At 35.1% G+C, this 26,484-nt stretch overlaps 1 protein-coding gene across 1 annotated transcript in view; it reads right to left on the minus strand.

Moving 5' to 3' along the window:
- Positions 1–26,484, minus strand: part of LOC150100523 (uncharacterized) — a 194,435-nt gene that overhangs the window by 143,957 nt on the left and 23,994 nt on the right. The window contains exons 4-5 of the mRNA XM_090402683.1: positions 15,037–15,111; positions 4,778–4,866 (exon numbers count right to left, since the gene is read on the minus strand). Of these exons, the coding sequence (XP_090258809.1) occupies positions 4,778–4,866; positions 15,037–15,111 (164 nt within the window). The remainder of the gene's footprint in view (positions 1–4,777; positions 4,867–15,036; positions 15,112–26,484) is intronic.

The raw sequence follows: 26,484 nt of genomic DNA on the forward strand, positions 1-26,484 counted from the left end.
CCATCAAAGGCTTGAAATGTGGAAAGGCAGCAGAAGTAGACGATATTTGACCAGAAATGCTGAAGTATAGTGGTATAAAAGTTTTACAGTGGCTGCACTGTATAGTTCAGAAAGCCTGGACAGTGGGACGAATTACCGATGATTGGAGTAGAGCTCTCATAGTACTCATATATAAAAAGGGAAATAAAACTGAATGTGAGAATTACAGAGGTTTTTCTCTACTGAGTGTTCCTGGCAAGATCTATGCAAGTATACTTGAGAAACGGTTGAAAACAATTGTGGAAGAAAAGCTTGGTGAAGAACAAGCTGGATTCAGGTCAAATAGAGGTTGTCAGGATCAGATATTCACTTTATGACAAACAGTCGAGAAAGCATGGGAATATAACATCATCATCATCATCAAATTCCTGCCATGTACCCCTCAAGGGGTGTACAGGATATGATAGTACTACATGAAAAAAATTACATCATTATTAATTTCCTATCTACAATTTTCCTCCAAATCAGTCTGTTACTTGTCAAGACTCTGATAGTGTATTTGGCATGAAACTCTTGTAGTTTCTATATATTCGGCTTTGAACTAATGTTGGATTCAATATCCACTTAATTTGTAGTTTTATATATATGTGTGTGTGAGCGAGCTTCATTCTTTGAATATATATAACATGTTGATTTTGAAATCACTGCATCGTCAGATATAAATCAAAAATATTTTAAACAACTAAAATAAAATTTTATATAATACATTGTTATCTTACTCTATGACTGATTTAAATATATAGGGTGGATATAGGTGGGGAATAGCATAATTGGAGCAATTGAGTTTCAAATATAACACGTGTATCCTTTGAAGGTACATTCAGGAATTTCATGATATATCAGATCCACACACAAATGGCTGTAAAACCTATAGTGCATTAGTGTTGGACATGCACAGGCAATATTAAGAAAAAAAGAAGGAATCTGCTCATGTTTTTTGAACAGCTGAAAGTTTTATCTTTTGGGAAGACAAAGTTAAGAAGACTGTTCTTTGGAACAGCCAGTTTAACTTTCTTCCCAGTGGTAAATTGATTTGTATTCCCCTCCCATAGAGGAGTTATAGAATTGTATAGCAGTTGTAAAAGTTTGATCAGAAAAGCACACCAAGATTTTGGAGAATGAAGATGGCATGGTTGAAGTGTTTGTTCCAGGTTTAATGGTATGAAGCAGAACAAAAAAAATCTGATCCTGTTTGGGAATCTGAGTATTATCAAGAGTAAATGAAAGTGAAATGAGATGTCAAGAGTAACAATAAGAGTTTCTCCAAATCTTCCTGTGGTCTTTTTCACAGTGAGATAGCTAGGATATGTGGTGCCATTGATTAGCTGGTGGGTTTTCTCAGTTGAAGAAGATGGATATAAATGACTCTCTCCATTGTTTTTTTAGAGAAGTGAATTAAGAGCAACTAGATGAGAGTTTGTTAATGGAATTTTATTATCGTGTCTCCTTGTTTTTGGAATGGGATGAATATAAGATTGTTTCCATACCGTAGAGCAGGAAAGATGCCATCTGAGTAAGAAAGAATAAAAAGCAAAATAGGGTACTGGATTAAGGTTTTTACCACAAGAATAAAAGTGAAACCATTAGGGAAGACATGCAGTTAACAGTTATTGGTAAAATGGGGTTGTTTTGCATTACTTTGGCACTCATCAATGCAGGAGTTGTACAAAACGAATGCCAGAAGACCTTGGACTTTTGGGTGATGTTTTAATAGTACTATCTGGGTGAGAGAAGAGGAAGCATGGATGGACCCAATCGGAAAGAGACAAGAAGACTTAATTGCTGTTTAAAAAGGAGGCAAGCTTTTTGCATTTGGTTCTTTTGAAATCAGATTTGGATTCCCACATGCACGTGCACACACACACACACACACACACACACACACACACACACACACACACACACACACACACACACTTATTTGTAAGCTCAAATTTTGTAAATTTGTAGATTGAATGGGAAATGGGAGTTGTTTCCAAGACACTTGTGAGATGGATTTTTTTTTTTTTTTTTTTGGAGTGCCTTGCACATCTTTGGCTTGAATATTGGTTTGAGAATTGAGGATGCAGGCTTCATTCTTGTAAGAATTATTTCTGTTATTCGGACTGAGCAAATGTTTGAATCAGGAGAATATACTGCGTAATTTTGCCATAAAAAAGACAAGCAGAAGTCACAGAAATAATCTCATTTGTGGCAAAATTACAGAGAAATGACACCATTACGGCCATTACATATTGGGAAACTACTAGTTACAAAAAAGTAAGGGATGCCAACAGTATGTGGTGAGGATCATCTGTTATCCTGCTGGATAGGTGGACTATCTCTTTTAGGTTGCTGCTAATGGCCAATAATTTGGCATCCTTACCCATGACTGGTGGATTTGGAGAAGGGAAGACGGTCTGAGGCATGGATGTTTGAATTCCACAGAAGATAACTTCACTGTTTAGGTATTTTGATGGCCAAAAATCAAGCATTAGAGGTGAACAATCAAAGTGGTCAGTGATTTTAAGAATTTGGAGAGTGCCACAGTAGTAAATGAATGAACTAAAGTAAGGATTATGAGCCAGTGTAGTTCAAACAGGTGTGTGTATGGGGGGGGGGGGGGGGGTTAGCATTCTCTGAAATGGGATGTCAATTCTGATGAATGAATATTCACACCAGCCATCCTTGTAATGAAAGTCAGCTGAGGTTCCGTTAGAAATAACAATGGTCACATCTTTTAAATCGCTGTTAAGGCTATAAATGTTAGTGAAGTGGATACAGAATTTTTGAATAGTTTTTTGGGAGGAAGGGAATAGTTTTTTGTGAGAGGTTTAAAAGAGTACAGGCAAGTATAGCAGGTGAACAGCCCACCAATATATTGTTCACAGAGGAAATATAGTCTCCTGTTCATGTGCAACTGCAGTAGTTCTCTTGCATACTACCATGCTCAGATTCTATCCATATATGATCCATAATCCATTATTCAAGTGTAAGCAAAGTTTGCATGTGAAGCATCTTCATGACTAGGCTGCTTGTATATATATAGGGCAAGAAGCAACAGGATTATTTCATAGCTGGTCAGGAAGCCTCCTGATGCATTATCAGGTTTGGCCTCATGTATTCTCTATGAGTGATTGAAGAACCATTTTACTTAAGTACTATAGTCTGAAGACGAGTTGGGATGGAAAGAATACTGCTAAAGAATATTATGCAAAGAAAGACCAGATTTGCAGGACATCTTCTGAGAGGTTCTTCGGGACACCTGACAAGAACTATATTATAAGGGAAAGTCGAAGGGAAGACAAGACGTGGAAGACCAACTAGAGAGTGGTTTAATGACATCGTGGAATGGACTGGTTTAAGAATGATGGAAGCGACAGACAGAGAGAAATGGAGAAGAGCTGCTCATCTGCTGCAACCCTCTTGCTAGAGGATGCTACCGGACAACGACTATAGTCTGGGTCACTACAGTTTATTTGGCATATCCTTGAAGGATTTCTTTCACACACTGCATGAGGGGTTTGGGGGAAAGAAACTGGAGCTGTGCTTTGAAAACCAAGAATGGCAGCAGCAGCCACTTCAGGCCTCCAGTAAACGAAGTGGAAGCGTTTCACCAGTTGATGACTCATCTACAAGGTGTTGTCTAGGCAGAAGAGACTATAGATATTGCATATCAGCTGCCCTTTAGTAGCCTAAATATGCTCCCATCTGGCTTGTAAAAACAAGCTAACCATTCTGCAGTGATGCAAAAGCACACTGGAAATTTATAGCCCATGCCTTGATTACCGATCACAAGATCAAATGATTCTCCTCCACCATTCTTATAAATTTGAATATTTTCAATTAATCTTGGAAAGTCTTAAGATACTTTTTTTTTTCCCTCACTTGGTTATAAATTAAATTTATAATTTTTAATTGTTTTGTTTTAATTGCTTGTTTAATCCATTATTCAAGTGTAAGCAAAGTTTGCACGTGAAGCATCTTCATGACTAGGCTACTTGTATATAGGCTAATGATTATATTAATTGCCTTAGTAACCCATAATGCAGCACACATGCACACACACTTTTTGAATATGTATATGAGAAGGGCCACTACCCAGACTGGTTTTGACCTTTGAGGTCTCATCAGTGGAGACTCATAGATAACAAGAATGAAGTAATGCAGTTAGCTTAATTTATAACCAAGTGAAAAAATGTATTCAACAAATAGCTTTAATCCAGAATATTTTAATAATGTGATACATGCTTTCACTACTTGTATATGGGAGATAAATGAATGACTTCTGCATTACTTCAATCTTGGTATCTCCTCTGGGTCTGGCTCCCACCCATGATACCTTAATAAGGTCAAAACCGTGTAGGTAGTAGCCTTCCCATAATGCTCATCTGAAAGGATGTGTGCTTTGAATTATGGGATACTAAGGCAATTAATGTGTGAAGTCTTTAACCTCTGTATATAAGTAGGCTAGTTATGAAGATACTTCACGCACAAACTTTGTTTGTTCATATTTGGATAAAGGATTAAACAAGAATATGATTTCTTGACAAGCTCAATTTCTTCCTTAGTATGCTGCAGACAGGGACACATCAGTTTTATTGAGAACTTAATGATAAGGCTGTAATTTCAACCTTATGAAAATCAGAAAATTTCCACCTAAATTAGGAGATAGATGGCAGCTATATAACAGCTATCAGTAAAGCAAAACATGCAGTGCCTCCTAGGCGCTTCAGTAAAGTATGCCATACTCACTCACCTTCAAATCCTGTATCTTGTTTTACAGCTAGGGCCAATTTTTTCACAGCATTAACAATATCATTCAACTGAGCTTTTTCTCGCAAACTTCTATAACACAAAAAAATGAAATATACTTTTATTAAAACTAAATACATAGCTAAAAACTTTTGTATTACACAACTTTTATATTATATTAAATTTTTCAGGTGTTTGAACTCATTATATATATATATATATATATATATATATATATATATATATATATAGTAACTTGCCTATTATATAGTCATGAAAATAGTCGGCCTGGTTGGCATATCCAATCTCCAACCAAAAGGCTGCGGGTTTGAATCCCGCTGTGGGCATGGACATTTGTGATTGTCTGAAAATGATGGTGGTGGTGGTGGTGGTGGTAGATGGCATTGGTGTAGTTGGTGGATTGATGAGTGGATTGCCTATTATATGGTCATGAATAATAATAATAATAATAATATAGTCCTTCATAACAATGTGCTGGCGGGCATATCTGGACAATTCATCATGGGAAAATTGATTGCCGACAGTTCATCGCAGGGAAAATTCACCGTGAGGAAAATTAATCGCACGAAAATTCATTGTGGGAAAATTCTTCACGGATATATATACATGCATGTATATATATATATATATATATATATATAAAAGATATATTTCCTATATATGAAAAAAGAAATATTTTATATTAATTGTTACAAAACTGGGATAGGATGGTTGGGGAGAAAGGACACCATATTTAAGAATATTTAGGGATAATAGTTATATTGAACTAATATTTATAGTTAATTATTCACATATTCCTATTAACTATTAATATTTAGAATAGTTATTAGGGAGAATAAAATTTTAAGAATAATTAAGGAGAAAGGGCACAATATATAAGAATATTTATTCTTCTAACTGTTCACTATTTTTCTGTTCTACGCATTTAGACACCCATCTATGATATATCTGATATATCTTTTTTTATCTGAACTAATTCAGAAGGTGACATGTTTCAGTTACAGAATACATGTGCATTTTGAAAATAACTTCTTTTCCTGTATAGGAAAGATATGTTATATGCTGTTATCATTTACAGAGCTAGTTTAAGATCACAGATGCACTTTTGAGTAATTATATTAAAGAAAATGATAATAAAAGTACATAAATCCTATCATCATTATATAAATCAGCATAAGTTAAATTGCATCTTCAGGTGCAATACTAGTTTTTACCTTTTCCTCCAATACTGGTATTTTATGACACTAAGAAATTTTAAATTTCATATTTAGTCTTCTTTACTAAAAAATAAATAATAATAAAAAAATACAACTTTACATGAATTCAAAATGACATGGTTTAGAAAACAAATGCAATTCTATTTTTACACGGTATATTTTGATTTAACATGGTTCAAATGGCACTTGTTTTTAAAATTTCTGTTTGAATTCAGTTCCGTTAAAAAAGGGTATTTCCATTATAATTATCATTTCCTAGAACAGTACATATATACTTAAACTTGAATTTTGGGGAACCCCTCGATGTTTTAAATATCACGGTTTACTCTATGCTACAGAATGTAGACAATTGTGGCGACAACAAAAAAAATCAACATTTGTAATTACGATTCCCCAAAGTTAAGCCGACAAATGATCTGTTATATTCACTTGCTGTTGGTTCCTGAAAGCAGAAGGGTGCTATGCTGATTCCTCAAAATTAAGTTGGTCCATTATGGGAGGTCTGTCTATATAAAGCTGCTTGAAAGGAGTTAAGCTGTTTGCTGAACAATCATTTCTTGTTTAAAATTTGAAATGTTTACACGTTTTGTGTTTTGTTCATGAAAATTATGTTCATGCAATAGTTATACCGGTATGTATTAAAAGTTTCGTACGCATAATATAAAATTAGTAAAATTAATTATTGGTTATTTTCAGATATTTTTGTAACATTACCCATTAATTAAATGTCAGATAATCCATTTAAACAGAATAAGAAAAGAAAAGCTATTTCTTTAGAAACTAAGATCTAAATTTTAGATCATTTAACAGCTGGAGAAGGTTCAACATCCTTAGGGAAATATTTTGGATTCAACGAATCTACCGTGAAAATGATTAAGAAAAATGAAGCGCCCATTAGAAAATCTGTTCTTTAAGGAACAAAATTAGGTGCCAAGTTGTCATCATATACAAGAGACATTATAAAAGTGAAGATGGAAAAGGCCCTAGTGATGTGGATAGAAGATTGCTCATATTGTTAGTGATGACGAAATAATAGAAGCTGTCCTTGAGAATCTCAATGAAACAGAAAAACGTGATGATGATGATAAAGAAATTCCACTCACTGCAGGAGTAATTAAAGAAGGGCTTCAAATGGCTAGTAAATTGCAGTCATTTTCTTACACATGAACTAAAGTAGTCATGTGTGGTGTGATATGAACAATTATACAAAGATCTAGTCAAAACACGATATCAACGATTAATTACAGAGTTCAAGGTAAAAAAAAAAAAAAAAAATCAACTTCCAGAATTATTGGCAATTAGTGCTAATTTAGTTCCTTTTACTGAAGAAAATTTTGCCATGGCAACATGAACAGGATGGCCAAAGTGTTTCAAGTGATGGAAGTGATTTAATTCCAGTCTCACACAAAAGAATGTGGCTACTGTCAGAAAGTAACAGCAAATAAAATTTAATAACCATATGCATGGGTGTATTTGGGCCTTTTCAAATTTCTGTTTTATTAGTGACAGACTATTTTCTTTAAGAAAGATACATATGTATATACTTTAAATAAGTATTCCATGAAAATTAAATAGAGTTTTATTCAATGATTTTGTTTTGTTTGAAAATAGCTTATTATTTGTATTGGGTTTTCACATCTGGAACCATTCTACTTTTTTCATATGCACTGTATTCTTTTTTACATAGTTTTTTTCTGGAACTAATCTACCATGTAAATGTAAATGGAGAATTTGTGTGTGTGTGTGTGTGTGTGTGTGTGTGTACAGAGTCCATCAAAAAAAATGTATACACACTTTAATAGATGTCATCTATGGACTTTTTTTCGAAGTTGGATCGAATTACGGTAGCACCATTTAGCATGATGTTCTCTCAAAAAATGTGTTACTCACATGAATACTAGCATCAACACATGATCGGTAGGACAATCAAACAAAATGGGCGAGGCAGGATTGTAGTAAGAGGAATACAAGACCATTTTAAAGTGGTATTTTAAATTTGAGAATGTTGTTCAATGACAATGGAGACATGAGTTTGTAACACAACCTACAACACACCTGACAATTGCACGTATTCGTGATAAGTTTGAGACCCATGGTACCGTGTGTGATGTGCACAAGAGAAGTGAGAAATTACCTCGATGAGAGTTTGCGGGACAATGGATAGGACAAAGAGGTGCAGCTGAGTTTCCCCCACATTCTCCTGAGTTAACACCCTTGAACTTCTACCTACGGGGGACTCTAAAGGATGTAGTGTAATCATAGAAAACTAGCTACACTGGTGGCCCTTCAGAAACAAATTGGAACGGCATGCACAGCAATCCCACTGGACACTAGCCAATGTTGCCTAAGCAGTAGTTTGCTGTAATAATAAGTATCTGGACACTAAAGGTAACCACCTTGAGCACCTCGGGTAATTGTAGAAGTCAAGGGTAACTTATTCATCGCTTGATGTCTGTATAAATTTAGTATTACAATTTTTATAAATGTTTTTCTTTTGCTGAAGTTGGTATACATTTTTTTGACAGACTGTGTGTGTGTGTGTGTGTGCGTATAGATGCATGCTCCCAAAGTGAAATAAGTAATTAATTACTTCTTTTGTGAAATGTTCAAAAATAAACTGTAATCAGAAATACCATGTCGTTAACAACTGACTAGATAGCTTGCCCTCTCCCATAAATGAGCTATGGATTCAAAACTCGCAATGGACATGAATGTTTGTCATTGTTTTTAGGTAAGAGATGAATTTCGTCATCTGATGTCAGACCACAGCACTGCTTATTGCAGACCTGAAGTGGCTTGAGTGGTTTCCATGTTTGGTCATGGAATTTGTGCAGGATTTACGAACCAGATTAAAATGAATAAACATTACAAGCAAACAGAAATTTAGAAACTCACTGAACAATATATATATATATATATATATATATATATATATATATATATATATTACTTTCATTGTATAAGAATAAAAATATAATGGGGTGCTTAAGGGTCAAAGCTGTATGAATGAGAGGAGACCTCCACTTTGCCTTTAAAGGAATGCGGAGAACCGACCAGGGCTTATGACCTAATATCCAATCCTCACCTTCTCGTGGTGCACACCTGTTGGGTATCTAAATGGATACTGAATGAACGAGGATGGGCTGGCAATTTGGGATTTAGCAGACCAAACTGTATTCTTATTGGCTTAAACCAATACAGAAAATGATGGTACAACATGACAAAATTTCATGCTGGCTGGTGCATCCCCCGGTTAAACAAGGCCCCCGTTGTTATCGCCAGGGAACCAGGGCGAACAGCAAAAAGTCAGCTACTGGAACAAATCTGAAAGCACCCCCAACTCAACATCACCAGAGTTAAAGATCGGTACTATCAACATAAGAAGCCTGAATGGCAAAGAAATGGAGCTAGGTGAAGAATTAGATAAGTACCAGATCGACATAATAGGGGTGACCAAAACTAAAAAGACAAAAACTGGTGAGACCTTTCTGAGCAATAAATACAAAATGTTATATTCAGGAAATGACAATCAAGGAAAAGAAGTAGTAGCCATAGTATTCAACACAAAATACGAGGCTAATCTTCTTGAATGGCAGGCAGTCTCAAGTGGAGTAATGTGGGCTAATATCAGAATGGGGAATTGGACAATGAGACTTATTTGTGCTTATGGTCCCACAGAAGGTTCTACTAAGGTAGAACTGGAGGAATTTTTTGATGCTTTAGAAAAAGCAACTAAATAATGAAAAAGGAAAAGTTGGTCCTTGTTGGGGATCTAAATAGAGTAGGAAATGATTGTCAGACATACGAAAATATTATGGGAAAATTTGGAGAAAAGAGCAAAGCTAATAATAATGGCAAATACCTGTTGGATTTCTGCTCAGGACATGGACTGGTTATTACTAACATCATGTTCCAACATAAAAATGTGCACAAATTCACATGGAGAGAAGAGGCTAGGAATAAGAAAAGTCTCATTGACTATGTTATTGTTGATAGTGATGTTTTCTCCCTGGTGCAGGACACCAGAGTGTACAGAGGATTTGAAATTTGAACTGATCCCTATTTAGTCTTGAGCATGATAAAATTGAATTTCATATTGAAAAGAATAACATGTAAGAAAGTTTTAAAGCGAATAAAAGTTGAGAAGCTCTCAGATGTGAACTGTAGACTAAAATATAGAAAGATTATTGAAGAAAAAATGAAAACGTTTGAGAACAGCAACAAAACCATGGAGATATAGTGACAAGCCTTGAAAAAAACCCTGATTGATTCAGCCAGAGAGGCATGTGGTGAGGTTGTCTGCAAGGATAGAAAAATCAGAACTCCATGGTGGACACAGTTAAAGAGGCAGTAAAGGAAAAGGAGAAAGCATATCAACATAGTTGATATGCTTTCTCCTTTTTTTCCTGGCAAAAATCCTGGCAAAAAGTTCCTGGCAAAAATCAGCTTTTGCTCTTAGAGAATACAGAGACAAATGCAAGAATGCTAAACACTGTGTAAAACTAGCTAAACAAAAGTCATGGGAGGACTTTGGCAAGAACATAGAAAATAAATATCAAGAAGGTGGTAAGATATTCTGGAGGTTGTTGAAGAAGCTCAGAAATGGAGGAAAGAGTGCTGTAAAAGGAGTTAGAGATGATAAAGGTGACATGAAAATAGGGGGAAAAGATATCCTTGAAGTATGGAGTAATTACTTCGAAAAATTGCTAAATGAAATAAGCAGTGATGACAGCACAGTGGTAAAAAACACTGACCAGGCATGCAGTCAGGAAAACATATCCATACTTGAAGTTGAAAAAGCCATCAAAGGCTTGAAATGTGGAAAGGCAGCAGAAGTAGATCATATTCGATCAGAAATGCTGAAGTATGATGGTATAAAAGTCTTACAGTGGCTGCACTGCATAGTTCAGAAAGCCTGGACAGAGGGACGAATTCCCGATGACTGGAGTAGAGTTCTAATAGTACCCATATATAAAAAGGGAAATAACAGTTATTTCCCTACTGAGTGTTCCTGGCAAGATCTATGCAAGTATACTTGAGAAACGGTTGAGAAGAATTGTGGAAGAAAAGCTTGGTGAAGAACAAGTTGGATTCAGGCCAAATAGAGACTGTCAGGATCAGATCTTCACTTTACAACAAATATTTGAGAAAGCATGGGAATATAACAAAGATCTGTATTTAAGTTTTGTCGATCTGGAAAAGGCATATGACATGGTGCCAAAGAAAAGCCATTCAATACGATGCAGTTATATGGTGTCAATGGGGCATTATATCAAGCAATACTTAGTCTGTATTTGAGTTGTAAGTCAGCAATTAGAATTGAAGGAAGTACAGGAAGATGGTTTAATGTTAAATCTGGTGTGAGACAAGGATGTACATTATCCCCTTTGTTATTCAATATCTATATGGATCATATATGAAGGAAAGTGGTATTGTTGTGTCCCAATCTACGATTATTAGGCTTTCAACTATCCTTACATGTGAAGCTCTACTTGTCTTTGTCCAAATCTTATTTATATACGAGATATCACCTAGATACAAATATTCAAGCTTCTTCTCCCCTTAGTGTCCCTAAATATTTATTTTATACTGTGCCTTTCAGGACATTTAGTTTAAGATATAAATTCAAAAACAAGGAGCAATTACCGAAATATGTGCGAGTGTGAAACTAATATGCAGTCGTGACCTTTATCTTGTAACTTAACAAATCCCCCTCCCCTGCGTGATTAGGTTCGCACATTGTTACAATTGGTGCATTGAGCGGCAATCTCAGACAACTGTATTTCCAATGAACAAAAGTTTATTGAACTCTTAAACATGGTACAATTCGTTCTTTATCAAATAAAACTCAATTCAATACTAAGAATATATAATACAAATTTTCACTAGCTAAACATAAGTATTAGGTTAAGATCCTACATGAGAATTGTGATCATATCGCCATGACAGATTCTATACATACAAACAAGTATAATCCTAGAACTAGTTGATCCTTTGTCTAACCCCCTTACTGGTTTGATCATGCTATAATCCTGCATTTTCTAGACATATATAATCAGTTACTCTAATTTTCTCACTAAGACAATATGTATTAAAATTATCCTTTCGCTGTGCTAATACACTTTTGACCTTTAAAACTCTCTTAATTAAAATACAATGTACAATGCATAAATCTCTAGGCACATGAATTACATATTAATTAATAATAACAAGCTCAATTTTATTCTAGTTTGACATGTACTGAAGTCCTAGTTTAATTCTCATTAATCCTTTCAACTGTTCAACAATTGAACAATGACTACAGTTACATATGATTTGAATTGACACGAGATTTTACAGTACCTTTTGACTTGGGTCTTCTACACTGGTCTCTACCTTTTTCTGATATTTTACCTTCCTGGGACGAGCTCTTCTATAACTTATCATGCCTAAGTTCTTTTGGCACTAAGATGGGCTTTCACAATCTTTACCTTATATTCTTCGATCAAGGACATACATAGGATCATCTATTCTATGGCTGTGAAATTCACTGACTTCTTTATAGAATTTTCTTTCTCTCGTTACGATCACTGGACGATGAAACACACTGACATTATCTTCTCTCCTTTTAACTAAACAGCATCCCTCGTTTCTTACAATAGGACCATGGAATCGAAATCCTGCAACCTTTGTTTCCTTATTGTTGGATGGAGAAAACTCCTAACCCATCACTGAGGAAAACCGAATGAGATCTCTACGAAGACTCGTGAAGAAAAACTCTCAGGAAAAAAGCCTCTTTGGGGGGTTTCCTAACCCTTTTATACGATGACCCCTACCAACACCTTCTTCAATTTATTCCCCCGCCCCCTTACTGGAGTCAATTTCACTCACCAATTAGAGTGGCATTTTTCTGCCAAAACATGATGCGGTCCGTGTGCCCGCGACTGACACATGCCGAAGTTTCAAATTCGGGAATTACGACCTTGAGCTTTGGTTTTTGTTTAAGCTAACCTCTATGTCATCTATACTAAATTAATTCCCTTTCCAAAATTTTCTAAGAATTAACTGGAATTTTTAATCTCTTATTTCAAGAGTAAAAACTAGCCTCTCACATACAAAATCCTATGACTAATCTTCTTTGCTCTACTTAACCTTATTTTATCATATCACAACTGTAAAAAAATTCCCTTCCTTTTTTTTATTTTTATTTAGTTCAACAAACAATTTCAGCTATATTTTTTACTTGGATGCAAGCATGTTTTTCTTTCTTTTTTATTTTTTGTATTCGTTTCTTTCAAAGGCTCTTAACGATATCTGCTTAGGAACAAGCTTGCTTACTTAGTTATCTATACGGGGTTTTTATTTCTTCTCCCGTTACATCATGATAATTGAAATTTTTACATTCTTAAGTTATCAGGGAGTATAACAGTAATAACATGATATCAGTATATCAAAATGTTATACTTATAAATAAATCCGCTACAAGTCTGCAAGATTCCCTGACTAAATTGAATAACTGTTGTAATAGATATGGATTGAAGGTCAGCATTAAAAAGACAAAGACAATGAAAATAGGTAGAATTGTTGAAAATGTCAACTGTGTTGTGAACGGGGAACCTGTGGAACAAGCAAAACATTTCAGCTACTTAGGCATGAGTTTTACTGAAAATGGTAAATTAAATATAGAAATAGACAACAGAATCAACAAAGCTGGTATGGTAAGCAGTCAACTGAATAAATTCATATGGAATAAGAGAGAAATTAGTCAGAACACTAAATTAGCTGTATACAAGACAGTGTTCAAACCAGTTTTAACTTATGGATCTGAGAGCTGGGTCAGAATAAAACACTTGACCAAAGACTAGAGATCGCAGATATGAGAGTCCTGAGAAAGATTAGAGGCATGAACAGATGGCATCAATGGCAATATCATATTAAAAATGAGGATATTAGGAAAGAACTTGACATTATCAGCATCCAGGAATGCGTTAGCAGAGCTAATCTCAGATGGTATGATCACTTAAATAGAATGGGAGAGGAAAGATTAGCAAAACAAGTGTTCTCTGCCAGGTTGGCAGGAAAACGACCCAGAGGAAGACCAAGATATAGGTGGATTGATACGGTACAAAGTGCCTTAGACGATAGAAATATAAGATCTGATAATGTTGGAGTCTTGACAAGTAACAGACTGATTTGGAGGAAAATTGTAGATAGGAAGTTAGTTATGATGTAATTTTTTCATGTAGTACTATCATATCCTGTACACCCCTTGAGGGTACTTGTCAGGAATTTGATGATGATGAAAAGATCACGAAATATAGAGAGAAATGGAAAGAACAACTCTTTAGGATGGAAAAATATCGGCTACCAAAAGAAGTTGATAGATATAGACCAAAGGGGGGGGGAAGGAAGAGAGAAAGATCAGTGAAGCTGGAACAGGCAAATGCCTAATCCTTGAAGAGAAGAAGATATTTATCCTTTCTTTTAATACCAAGCAGCTCAAAAGAACAATAAAAGCTTTTTTTTTTGGCTCTTTTCTTCAATGTTCTGAAGAATGTTCTAAGTTAAAAACTGATTCTATATATAAATACAAATAATGTTTGTGAGAGTACTATCCTGGTCACATCATTTTGTTTTAAATAACACACCTGAAAAAGTTAGTCATTGTCTGGAATTATGGCTATAAAGAACCCCCTTATAAAAGTTCTTTACTTCCTAAGCAAGATTCAAACCCTGGTCTTTTCAATCCAAGGACAACACTGATAATGACATGGAGGATCTATGAAAACGATATGGCTACACAATCCCTTGCTTAGTAATTCTTAGAATCACTGATTTACTCTATAAATAAAACACAAATGAGAAAGCTGACTCAGTAACAATGAGGGTAATCATGATAATAGACAACATTGATGTTGCAAATTTAAAATACCTTTCTGAACTCTGGAAATAATATGCAAAATTTATGAAAATGGTAGGTGAAATGTATAATAAAAAATACTGATGAAATAGATCTTCGTTTCTCCTTTGAAAAATTATAACATACCTTTTTGTAACTATAGATTTGCATAATGGACATGGTGCCTGGTACTGGGATTGTAACACCTTCAAAATACATAGCCTGTAAGAAAGCATAAAATGTTTAGAAATTTTTACACTCCATATACTCTATAAAATCTCGTATAAAAAAAAAATTAATACTTTTTCTATGTCGATTTTACATGGGCAATAAAATTACATAAAATACTTGTAAATAAGATGTATAACTCACTGTACTGGTAACTAATTGTTAAAATATTTAAGTAAGAATCACTAGAATTGACTGAGATAAATCTTGTAACAAAATGTTAAATTATTTGAATGAGAACCACTAGATTTGCAACTAAAAATTAAGCCCAGACAGGATTAGGCTAGGAGACCTAAGACTAGCAACAGTCACGAAGGTTATGTTTTCACGTGTTTCGGCATGAGTTTTCACGCTGAAACACGATGATAGCGTGGGTGATTGAGAAGACCCTCCAGTAAATCCAAGGGACTTTTTGGAAGAAGCGCCAAGGTCAGAATGATATAAAAGGCAGAGATTGAGGGGCCAAAAGACTCTCGTTTCAACATTGGTTCCTGTGCCAAGCCTTTCCGAGGACAGGGAGAGTCACATTCAGCGAGCAGCAGTTCTGCCGAAGATGAGACGTTCAATAGCAGCAGAGACGGCCTTTTCAAGATATCCTACTGTATGATTCTTCGATGATCTGCGTGCATGCTGAATTATCGCAGCCGTAACCTAGTGCCCGATTGAAAGTTTTAGCAGGGAAGAAGCGGAACGTGCCCGTGAGCCTTTAGGATCTAGGAAAGTGTAACGAACTGGCAAGATTGTAAGTAAAATGTTTTATGTAATATCCTAGATTGTGAAGTTCAAACGACAAATGTTGGTTCTGTTATCTATTAGCATAGAAAGTACTACAGAAGTCGGAAATCCATACTTCTGTTTGAATGTGAATAGTAGTATATAGAGTTCTAAAGATTTGCTAATGTTGTGTGATGCAAAAATAGAGTGTGGTTTAAGTTTTACCTTTTTCTGTTTATAACGTGAGTGAAGAAGTTCTATCCAAGTGTCTGAAAAGTTATGTGTACTTATAATTTCTTTGTCTTAAAGCTTGAGCAAAATGCTTAAATGATAGTGTGGAGAATTAGACAAGTGATAAGGGCTGTTTGAATTTTGTATATAATTTGGCTTAGAATGAATAAACGTGTTTGTTTTGTTAATAGCTTGCCTGATCTTATTTAGCCAATGCACTGTCTCATAAAAATACCAAACCTGTGTGACCTAAGAATAGTAATTGTCATGACTGATTAATTAATAGGAGTTGCTTGAGATAGAGTAAGAGTTAATTTTGTGCTTAGCTGAATATTTCTCGTGTTTGTAAGGGGAAAGAAAAACAATTCTTTTACAGTACGATCCTTAATGGCGCAGTCGGTAAAAAAATAAATTTTTAAGGATCAATACAAGTGAAATACAGTAAAGTAGATTAAGGAATTGGTTCCAGCCAGAAGCTTTTCGTACGTCTACATTTTGAGCACATGAAACAGCATACTTACGGCCTTGATGGGGGGGGGGGAAGTAAAACAGAGGTTATAGATTAAAGGATTAAGAATAATTGTGAATTTGTGCATGAATTAGAACTTGAAGTCTATAGACAGTTTGAACTAGCTCAAGCAACTATGATATTAACGAAGAAGTAAATAAAAGTTTTACAAATTGCGCAGTCCGACATAATAATAAATAACATAATAATATAATCAAAGATGGATATTACAACTCTACAAATATGAAGCAGCAAGCATGACTAGTGATTTTCTATTAGTATAAAAACAAAATTTTTCTTATATCTACTTTTAGCTTGCTGAATAGTTTTTGTCTTAACATCTTTATTCACTATTTTTCTTTATTCTAAATCACAGATACTGTTCTGATGAAAATTCACTTGCTAACAACTAAAACAATGACCCCAATGCTTCAATATTATTTCTTTAACACGAATATAAATGATGCATCACTAACAAGTATCAAAAACTAGAACTGATATTTCTCACAAAACCTTGAATGGTGATCTCAACAACAGAGCAACTATCTGAACTACATGATTCCATCTGTCACCAACATGGTAGGCACTTGTGTGTTCATCATATCTGGATTCCTGGTCAAACCTAGAATGTTAAACCCAGAATCCTTTCTTTTTTTTTTTTTATTCCTTCTGTCTCAAAATTTCTATACTGCACCTTCCTGCCCTTATTTGCTATTTTATCACTCTCCAAATTTTGATAACCACTTTGATTATTCATTTCTGACACTTATTTTTCCAAACATGCAACTGGTGAGGTCATCTTCTTTGAGAAAGGTTTGAGTTTTTTTGTGATTTCTGAGGGTCAGGAAGACACTTTTTTAACTTGTGTTTTTGTGGGGTCGTGTTCTAGTGGGGGGTGTAGGTAGAGCGATCTCGGAGGATAATCTCCATTTTTCTATTGTATTCCGTGACATTACCCTTATCAGCTCTGGTGATAACGATACTTTTTTCTTTTCGTAATTTCATGAGAGCAGTGTGTTGGGAGGATGATAAATTATTTTTAGGAGGTGAAGACTGGTCGAGGATGTTAGCAACGTCAAGTCTGATGTTGTTTTGCTATCTCTGGCAGTAGGTGACAGATCCCGTGTTCGACATTGAACATCACATTAAGCACCGGCACTCACTTAAAAAAGTGTCTTCCTGGCCTCCGGAAATCACGAAAAAACTCAAACCTTTCTGTCCCCCCCCCCCCCGAATATATGGTTTACCAAAAATCCACAAATCCAATTCCCCATTAAGACCTATAGTAGATGCCACTAAAAACAGCTGGCCAACTCTCTGACCCCCCCCCCTCACTGGACTTTCCACATCCTATATAAAAAACTCTACCCATTTCAAAACCCTCATAGAAAATTTAACCTTAAATAACATAGACATATTGGTAAGCTTTGACATCTCCTCAATGTTTACCAATATTCCCTTAATTGATACCTTAACACTCTTAAAAAACGTTTTTCCTTCTGACATCTTAGATCTCTTTTCTTTTGCCATCTATTCTGGTTATTTTTCTTGAAAGAACAAAATCTATAAGCAGATAGAAGGAACCGCCATGGGTTCCCCCCCCCCCTTGCCAATTTTTATATGGAAGATTTTGAAAAACGAGCCATAGACTCAGCCCCTCTCAAACCTTCCATCTGGCTAAGATATATAGATGATGTGTTCTCTATTTGGCCTCATGGCCCAGACACATTGGAAGCCTTCCTCAGTCACCTCAACAGCCTACATCCAAGAATCCAGTTCACGATGGAAAAGGAAAAGAAGAATTGCTTACCCTTCCTAGATAAATTAGTTACACACCTCCTCAACGGTACACTTTCCTTCATGGTATATAGAAAACCCACGCACGCTGGCAGATACATCCACAAACGCTCCCACCACCACCCTGCTCAACAATATGGCATTATTAAAACTCTTACCAAGAGAGCCCACAATCTTTGTTCCAGTGGAACCGCCCTTACAATTGAGCTTGACCACATACACAACACTTTCCTCTTCAATGGCTACAGTGATCACAGCATTAGAAAAATAATCAGTTCCTCCCCCAATCCCCGGTCTTCTCTTCAAAAAGAGTTTAGAAATGCTGTTACCATACCCTACACCCGTGGCACATCTCAAAAAATAGCCAAGATTTTAAAAAAATACAACCTACACACAGCATTTAAGCCCAACTGCAAACTTGCTACCCTCACCTGCTCTACAAAAGATCAGCTCCCTCCTCTCTCAGTGCCTGGAGTCCATAAAGTACCCTGTTTCTGTAAACTGGTGTACTTTGGACAGACAGGCAGATCAGCTACTATCTGCCTGGAGGAACATAAGTCATACATCTGCAAGCACGACTATGGTCAGTCATGCAGGTTGTATCCAAGACCATATCTTGAATACAACCCATAGGATCTCATGGGGAAAAAACTGCCATGCTCCACCACAGCAAATTCAAAAGAGAAAGACTATTCTTAGAATCAGCAAGAGCTCTCAGGAATCAACCAAATCTTAACAAATATGGTTGCATTAAGCTTCCTAAGATTTGGGACACACTTATCACCAGAGGTCCCACTTTACATTTCAAGCCACCTACAACCGCCCTTAGAGAGCACTCCACTTAGATAGGACTTTAGTGTCTCCCACGTGGTTGGGCTTAGTATTGTTTGTTATTTGTTTTTATGTTACATTAGTTTTTTTGTAATCCCTGATGATGTCTCATTGACCGAGACGAAATATAGGAAGAATTAAATTCTTCCTATAATTCTTCCTATTTTTAATCCTTTCTGAGTGCTGTATACAATCCATTAAGCCTCCAACATGATGTTCTCACAGCACTTAAGCCTCTACACACATATATTCTTTTTAGATTTATGAAGTGATAGCTGTGCAGGAGAAAAGTAGTTTTGAATGAAAAATAATGAAGTTTTTGGAGGCTATGGACATGATATGTTTGGGCCAGGATATGCTAGATGTGAATCAACCTAAGAAGAGAAAACTGATGTGGATTACAATCAGAATATTATTCAAGTTACAAGAGAGAGTGAAGAAAGATTTTTATTTTTTGTTGCTAATTTCTTTCTCATTCCATATAAATATAATCAAACAGTTACACACCATATCAGCTTTATAAATTCTATATTTCCATATTTAATCTGCTAACAGCTTTGCCTGAGTAACTGAAATATCTTCTGATACCATTAAAAATACAATAAATTATAAAAAAATGTCATAGCTAAAAGGGAAATTAGAACCTTACATAGAGAAAATTGGAATAATAACTAAGTAAAACAACTGGAAACAGTTAAACAGAACACAATCATTGGCATATAAAATCTCGAAGAACTTGAACAAAGTAATACAGATATCTTAAGTAAAAAGGAATGAAATAATTATTATGAAAATTTAAGGAGCTAATGATTTTAGTACCCATAATGTAAATAATAGTAACAAATTAGAAACCAGAACATTAGATGAATTAAATGAAATTTTTAAACAGAAATGGAATAAATATGGAACTATTTATTTAAATATGTTGGCTTGGCACTACATAAGAGACTAAAAAATCTATTAAAAACTTATGCAATCAGGAACAGCTCCAAACAACTGGACAAAATTCAATACACTGCCTATTTTCAAAAAAATGGAATAAATCAGCTATAAGCTAATGCCTTTTATTTCCCTCTAGGGAGTAGGAGATGCCGTTTTAGCCCTATCTAACTTTTGGAGACTAAGTAGGTAGTTCAATCTCCACTGGCAGCCAATCAGAGATAGCTGGCCCAAGGCTATCACTAATTAAGTGGCACGCGGTGAAGAGAGACGGCTCAACAAGTGCCACCATCTCGTGGTCCCTAACACAATATATTTAATGTCTGAAAATAGTGTGGGTTCTATGGTCGATTTTCTAGAGTTTCCAAGAGAAAAAACCTGCTTGCCCATGCCAGAGATTGACTAACTCGGGAACCGGTCGAAAAAAGACTTAGAAAAATTTCCCCTAGTCGCCGACTAGATCCGAAACAAAGTCTTTTTTTTGTGCGGTCAAGTGCTGTGGTGTGCAAACACCACATCCACTGAGTTACACAGGCTCAAATAAATCAAAATGTTCCGATTACAGAGGAATAAGTCTACTGGATTCCAGATACAAAATATATACAGGAATATAGAAAAAAGAAAATATATAGATATACAGAAGAAAAAAAAAAAGTAGAAAATCAAAATGGATTTAGAAAGGATTGTTCACATATTAATTCTTCAAACTTCACTTTAAAACAGCTAATTGAAAAACAAAAAAAATTCGACCTAAACACTCATCCTATTCTTAAATTATGGAAAAGCCTTTGATCTAGTAAAAATGAAAACTGTTTGAAATATTAATTAAAAATGAATTATCTCCACAATTAATAAAACCAGCTGGCAATATGGCTAGCCACACCAGCCTGGTTGGCTGAGTGAATAGCATACCCACTCTCCACCAAGAGGTTCTGGGTTTGAATCCCACCTTGAGCATGGATGTTTGTTATAAAAAAAAAAAAATTTAAAAAAAAATAAAAAAAAAAAAGCCTGTTCTAGACAAGCATGATAACTCTGAGTTTATAGGGCTTATCTTGAATTTAAAAAAAAAAAATATATATATATATATATATATATATGTGTGTGTGTGTGTGTGTGTGTGTGTGTGTGTGTGAAAATAATGCTATAACAGTAAAAGACAATGACGCATCTAAAGAATGGATAAAAACAGAGGAATAAATTCAGTCCTTTTTAATAATATATATTAAGAATAATTCAATTAGATCAAAATTACTGACTAAGCATGTTATATGCAGATGATCAAATCTTAATTGCTGATACAAAAGAAGATGAACTTGTTAGCTCTATGTGTAACTTTAACAACATTATCATCAAATATAGAGCGAAGATTCTGAAAAACAAAACAAAAGGAAGGACACTAATAAACAAGTAAAATTGTTCTGAATAACATATCAACTGAACAAAGTTAATAATTTTAATTATCTTGGTTGTAATATAGGATACATTGAAGAAACAGATCTAAAACATAAATTTAATAAATTCACGAAAATTATAGGCATGATTAACGATACTTTAAACCAAATTTAATAAAAAGATTAAGAGTATTCATTGTTTTAGTTAAACTGTTATATATATGGATGTGAAACATGGACAATGAAAAAATAAACCAACCAAAGATAACATCAGCAAAAATGATTTAAGCAGAACAACAGTATACACTAAACTACACAATACCAGCTACTGAATTAGAAACCTTTAGTACATAAATGTTACTTACATAGCATATATTCAAAATGCTTGGTCAGGTGCATCACCAAATGTTCTAGGAAACTATTTAAGAATGCTGCTGGTCAGTAATCATCAATAGTGTTCATAACAATGGGGAAAAACAAAGAATCATTCAGAGTTTGATAAAAGGCTTATCATGGATATATGTCTGGCTGGAGCCAAGATTTTGAAAACAGCAGAGCTGACTGGTTTCTCAAAAGGTGAGATATCCCAAGTGCTTAATCAGTGAAAAACAATCTACATTGCTTCTCTAAGAGTTATAACTATGGTCCTAAGAAAGTCTGTCAGGAACAACATCACCATTGTGTGGAAAGACTTGTACAGAAAAACAGAACTTCCTATGTGCAACAATTTACCATAGCATTTAATGAAGGCTGTTCCAAACCAATATCTCAACCAAACTATGCACAGGGAATTGAAGTGGATCAGTACTGGCAGTCGCATGCCAATATATAAACTATTGATTTCTACTAAAAACCAGAAAGTTTGTTTACCATAGTGTCTGGAAGACTGGAAAAAAGCTGTATGGTCCAATGAGCCAGAGTACACCTTGTTCTGTACTGAGGTACAGTTTGGTGGGAATCTCATGAAGCAAACGAACCCAGCTTGTCTTGTAAACACAACTTAAGGTTCTAGAGGTGGTGTCATGGTGTGGGGAATGTTCTGTTGGTATGGAACATGTCCTCTGATATTGCTGGAAGGTCAGGTGTCCTGCAAGGAATATCTATACATTGTTGCTGATCAAGTCCATTTTGGTTCAGCGAGCATGACAGCAACTTTCACCATCTTCCCTGGCCAAGCACAAAGCCCAAATCTGAACTCCATTAAGAATGTATGGAATATGTTAGAAAAACAGAACTGGGAGCAAAGTCCACTTCTGTCAAAACAGCCATTTAAATTAAAATCTAAAACATAGTTGCAATCCAACACCTTGTGGAATCTATGCTAAACTGCATATGTTATATAATTTGGACTAAACGAGGTCCACCAACACAGTATTAAATAAGTTTCTAACTTAGTGGCCGGTATGTATAAAAAAAAAGAAATACAGAAATTTTACAAGAACAAGATAAATTTTACAAACAACAGATAATTATAGGGAAAAAAAAAATGGATTCAAAATATGAAGCGTCACTGAATAAACTAAATTGAATATATGCTATAACAATTTGCTTTGAAAGTCAAATGAAAAGACAAATCCTCTGAAAATGGACAGCATCACAGAAACAGAGGAAGATTTAGAGGAAAATTTTTTTTCTCCCTCCAATGATATTTGTATATCTCAATCTACAGTTCATCTCTAAGAGATGCTTACCTTTGATTTTTTTTTAAAACTTTTGTTTTTCAGTGTGATACTAATTTTTGTCCTGCTCAAAACTAAATGATAATCAATTCCTATTCCACATTCCCTGTATACTTTTGTGTCCTGAATCAGTGTGTGTAACTATTAACGAAAACATAGTAAAAGTTTTCTTATTACTTGTGTGTTCCCACCATGTGAGTTTTTTATTATTATTATCAACTGAGTCTCTTGATTTCATGGAGGTCTGTTGCCGTTGTGAGAGAGAGAGAGGGAGGTTCCACTCTCTCTCTCACACACACACACACACACACACACACACACACACACACACACACACACACACAGTTCATCATACCTCAACTTAAATGCATTCATTGTCCCTGCACTTACCACTCTCTAAGGCAGCATTCCTCAACCAGGGTTCCAGGAGAAATAATAATGAACTTAAACAGTGGAAAAAAATAATAAACGTTCTCTGAAATAAATAAATTCGAGTTAGTTGTATTAACTCCCACGAGGATGCGAGGCAATGCTGTCCGTGATCAACTTATCATACGGTAACTGGAGATAGTTCTAGCGCTAGCTAGTGTCACTTATGAGTCAGTGCAAGCAAGAAACGCGAAAAGCGCAGTCGGTCTCTTATCAATCCTATGTGTTTTCTAGCATGTAGGTACATATTCACTCATTAATATAGAAAGTTTGTATGTTTTCTCGGCTAAACTCCACTTTACGGTGATCGTAATTTTTGGGAAGGTTACTCCTTTATTTCAGGTTGCAGTCGATAGTTTGAGCAATCGATTTTTGTTATTTCATCAATTTATTAGTTATATCATTACAAATTGTGCATTTAGGTGTTGTATATTTATGAAAGTTAGACTCAAATAAATAATAATTATGTTTAAATAATATTATTAATTACATTATTTGGTACTTATGCAGTAAAGGGGGGGAGCCCACCTGATTTTTCATAATTGTTTAATTTCTTTTTATTATACTTTTTCTATTATATTTTTATTAATTTACTAAATATTATATTACTAACATAACTGAATCTGTTTTATAAACTAATTTTCTCGGCCCTTTAATTTAACCAATTTTTTTTAAAAACTAATACCTCTTTAATGATAGTGACACATGCATTAAGTATTTTTATTGTTTCAAGACCAATTTCATTTGAGTTACGCGGCAACCACTCTCAGCTAACCTACGTGAAAATATATTCACACTTTCAATTCAATATATCAATAGTTTCTTCTGAATGGTGAATAAGGTTGCATAAGTGCTTTGCGCAATGTAAACAATAATCACGAATTAAGTATTTGTGTACCAAAAGACAAGCCCAAGTTTCACATTAGAAAATTAACTTTATTATTCATAGGTATTATTTCTGGGAAATTCCCATCAACATCCACCGACCCTACCTAATTTCCGAGTGTTGGAAGCTCCACAACATAAAAATTAGGTCACGACCCACACCAATAAGCAAACACAAGCTCCCCTAAAGCAGATACACCAAGCTGCCATGACATAGCCCTACACTTATCCCGAAATGTTCTGATGACGATAACACGATCGAAATCGCTCTCCCCCCGCCCATTTCCCATAAGACCCTTCCCCAAAGTAGAGCCCTTAAATATAATAATAATAATAATATATATATATATATATATATATTATTTAAAAAAAAACGGGTTTTCTAATTAATCTTCCCACCTTGCCTCAATCACTCCTGCACGTTTCCTAACCCCCACCCCCTTCAACAGCCTAAACAGCAGAAGTATGGAGAACGAAGACATCCTAACATCCAAACAAGGTGTGTGCAAAATTTCTTCCTCTATTAGTCTGCATATATTTACCCTTAAAATACACTTATAATACTATAATACCCTATGAATTCTTGAGTAAAAAGCCAATGTATTTAAAATAAGGGACACTCCTAAACGAAAACAGGCAAAAATAGCTGTAAAACGAATAACTTTATTATTCATATTTGTTTTAAAAATAACAATTCGTTTGCACATATTTTTGCTTATATGACATTTTACTTTGATTTATCTTATTATTTTGAAAATTACAAATAAACGATAAAGTTATTATAGCACTTATTATTTGTTTTCCTCATGATCTTTATATTCATAAATAATAAAGAAAGATACTAACAATGATATATAATAATTATCATGTAGGAGTTCCCTACAACATGGATATTATTTCAAAGGTTCCGCAAGGTCAAAAAGGTTGAGAAACGCTGCTCTAAGGCAATGCATTCCAATCATCCATCACTCTCCATGCCAAAAATCTACTCCTCATCCCCTTGTCATACCCACCTTATACAGCTTCCAGAGATGGCTTTCTCGTTCTCCCTCTGTCTCCAGATATTCTACAAAAAATATCATCCATGCTTATCTGGTAATTACCCCTTACCAACTTATACATCTCGATCACATCCTCCCCTCCCCTCCTTCTATCCACTAGGCTCTGTAATTTGTATTCTCTCAATCTGTCCTCATGTTCTACATTCCAAAGACCAGAAACCAACTTAGTCAATCATCTCTGGACCAGCTCCAACATCTCATCATCCTTTTGAAAACCTGATGACCAAATATGTGCACAGTAATCCATATCAGCCTGATCAATGTCTTATACAATGGAATCAAAACATCCTTACTTTTACATTTCAGTGTTTTTCACATCATTTCCATAATCTGCTGTGTCGTCCTCACAATTTTAGTCAAATGTCTACAAAAAGTCCCTATCCACCACAATCCCCAAATCCTTCATCTCCTCTACATCCTTCAAAATATCCCAGACCTAAATGTCACCTCTACATCCTTGATTGTCTTAATTCTTTCTTGCACACTCACGCATCTACTCCTGAAATCATCATCATCATCTACACTTTTCACACAGTGTCCCTTGCCCACCCTAAACTCCCCTGTTTCCCTGTCCACTCTGTTCCTTCTTTCTTATTCTCTTCACTTGTGCCACTGACCTCTCCATTCAAAAACTTACCTACCTCACTCTCCCACTTTTCCACAACACAGCTTGCTTCCTCAGCTATTAAATTCACTTTGGTCATCCACTCTTGCAGCAAGTTTCTCCAGCTGACTCACACCAAATCCATTCAAATGTAATACATCTCTTTTATACAGTTCTATCTGCGCCCTCAAACTCATCCCACACATTCACAAAATGAACTCCTTTCACCTCACAACTCTGCTGGCAAACCATTTATAATCTTTGCTTGTCTTCAACTCATCATTATCATACCTGG

This window comes from Typopeltis vanoorti, chromosome 13, assembly GCF_054136105.1.
Source record: "Typopeltis vanoorti isolate ZY-2024b chromosome 13, IOZ_Tvanoo_1.0, whole genome shotgun sequence".
NCBI classification, from domain to species: domain Eukaryota; kingdom Metazoa; phylum Arthropoda; class Arachnida; order Uropygi; family Thelyphonidae; genus Typopeltis; species Typopeltis vanoorti.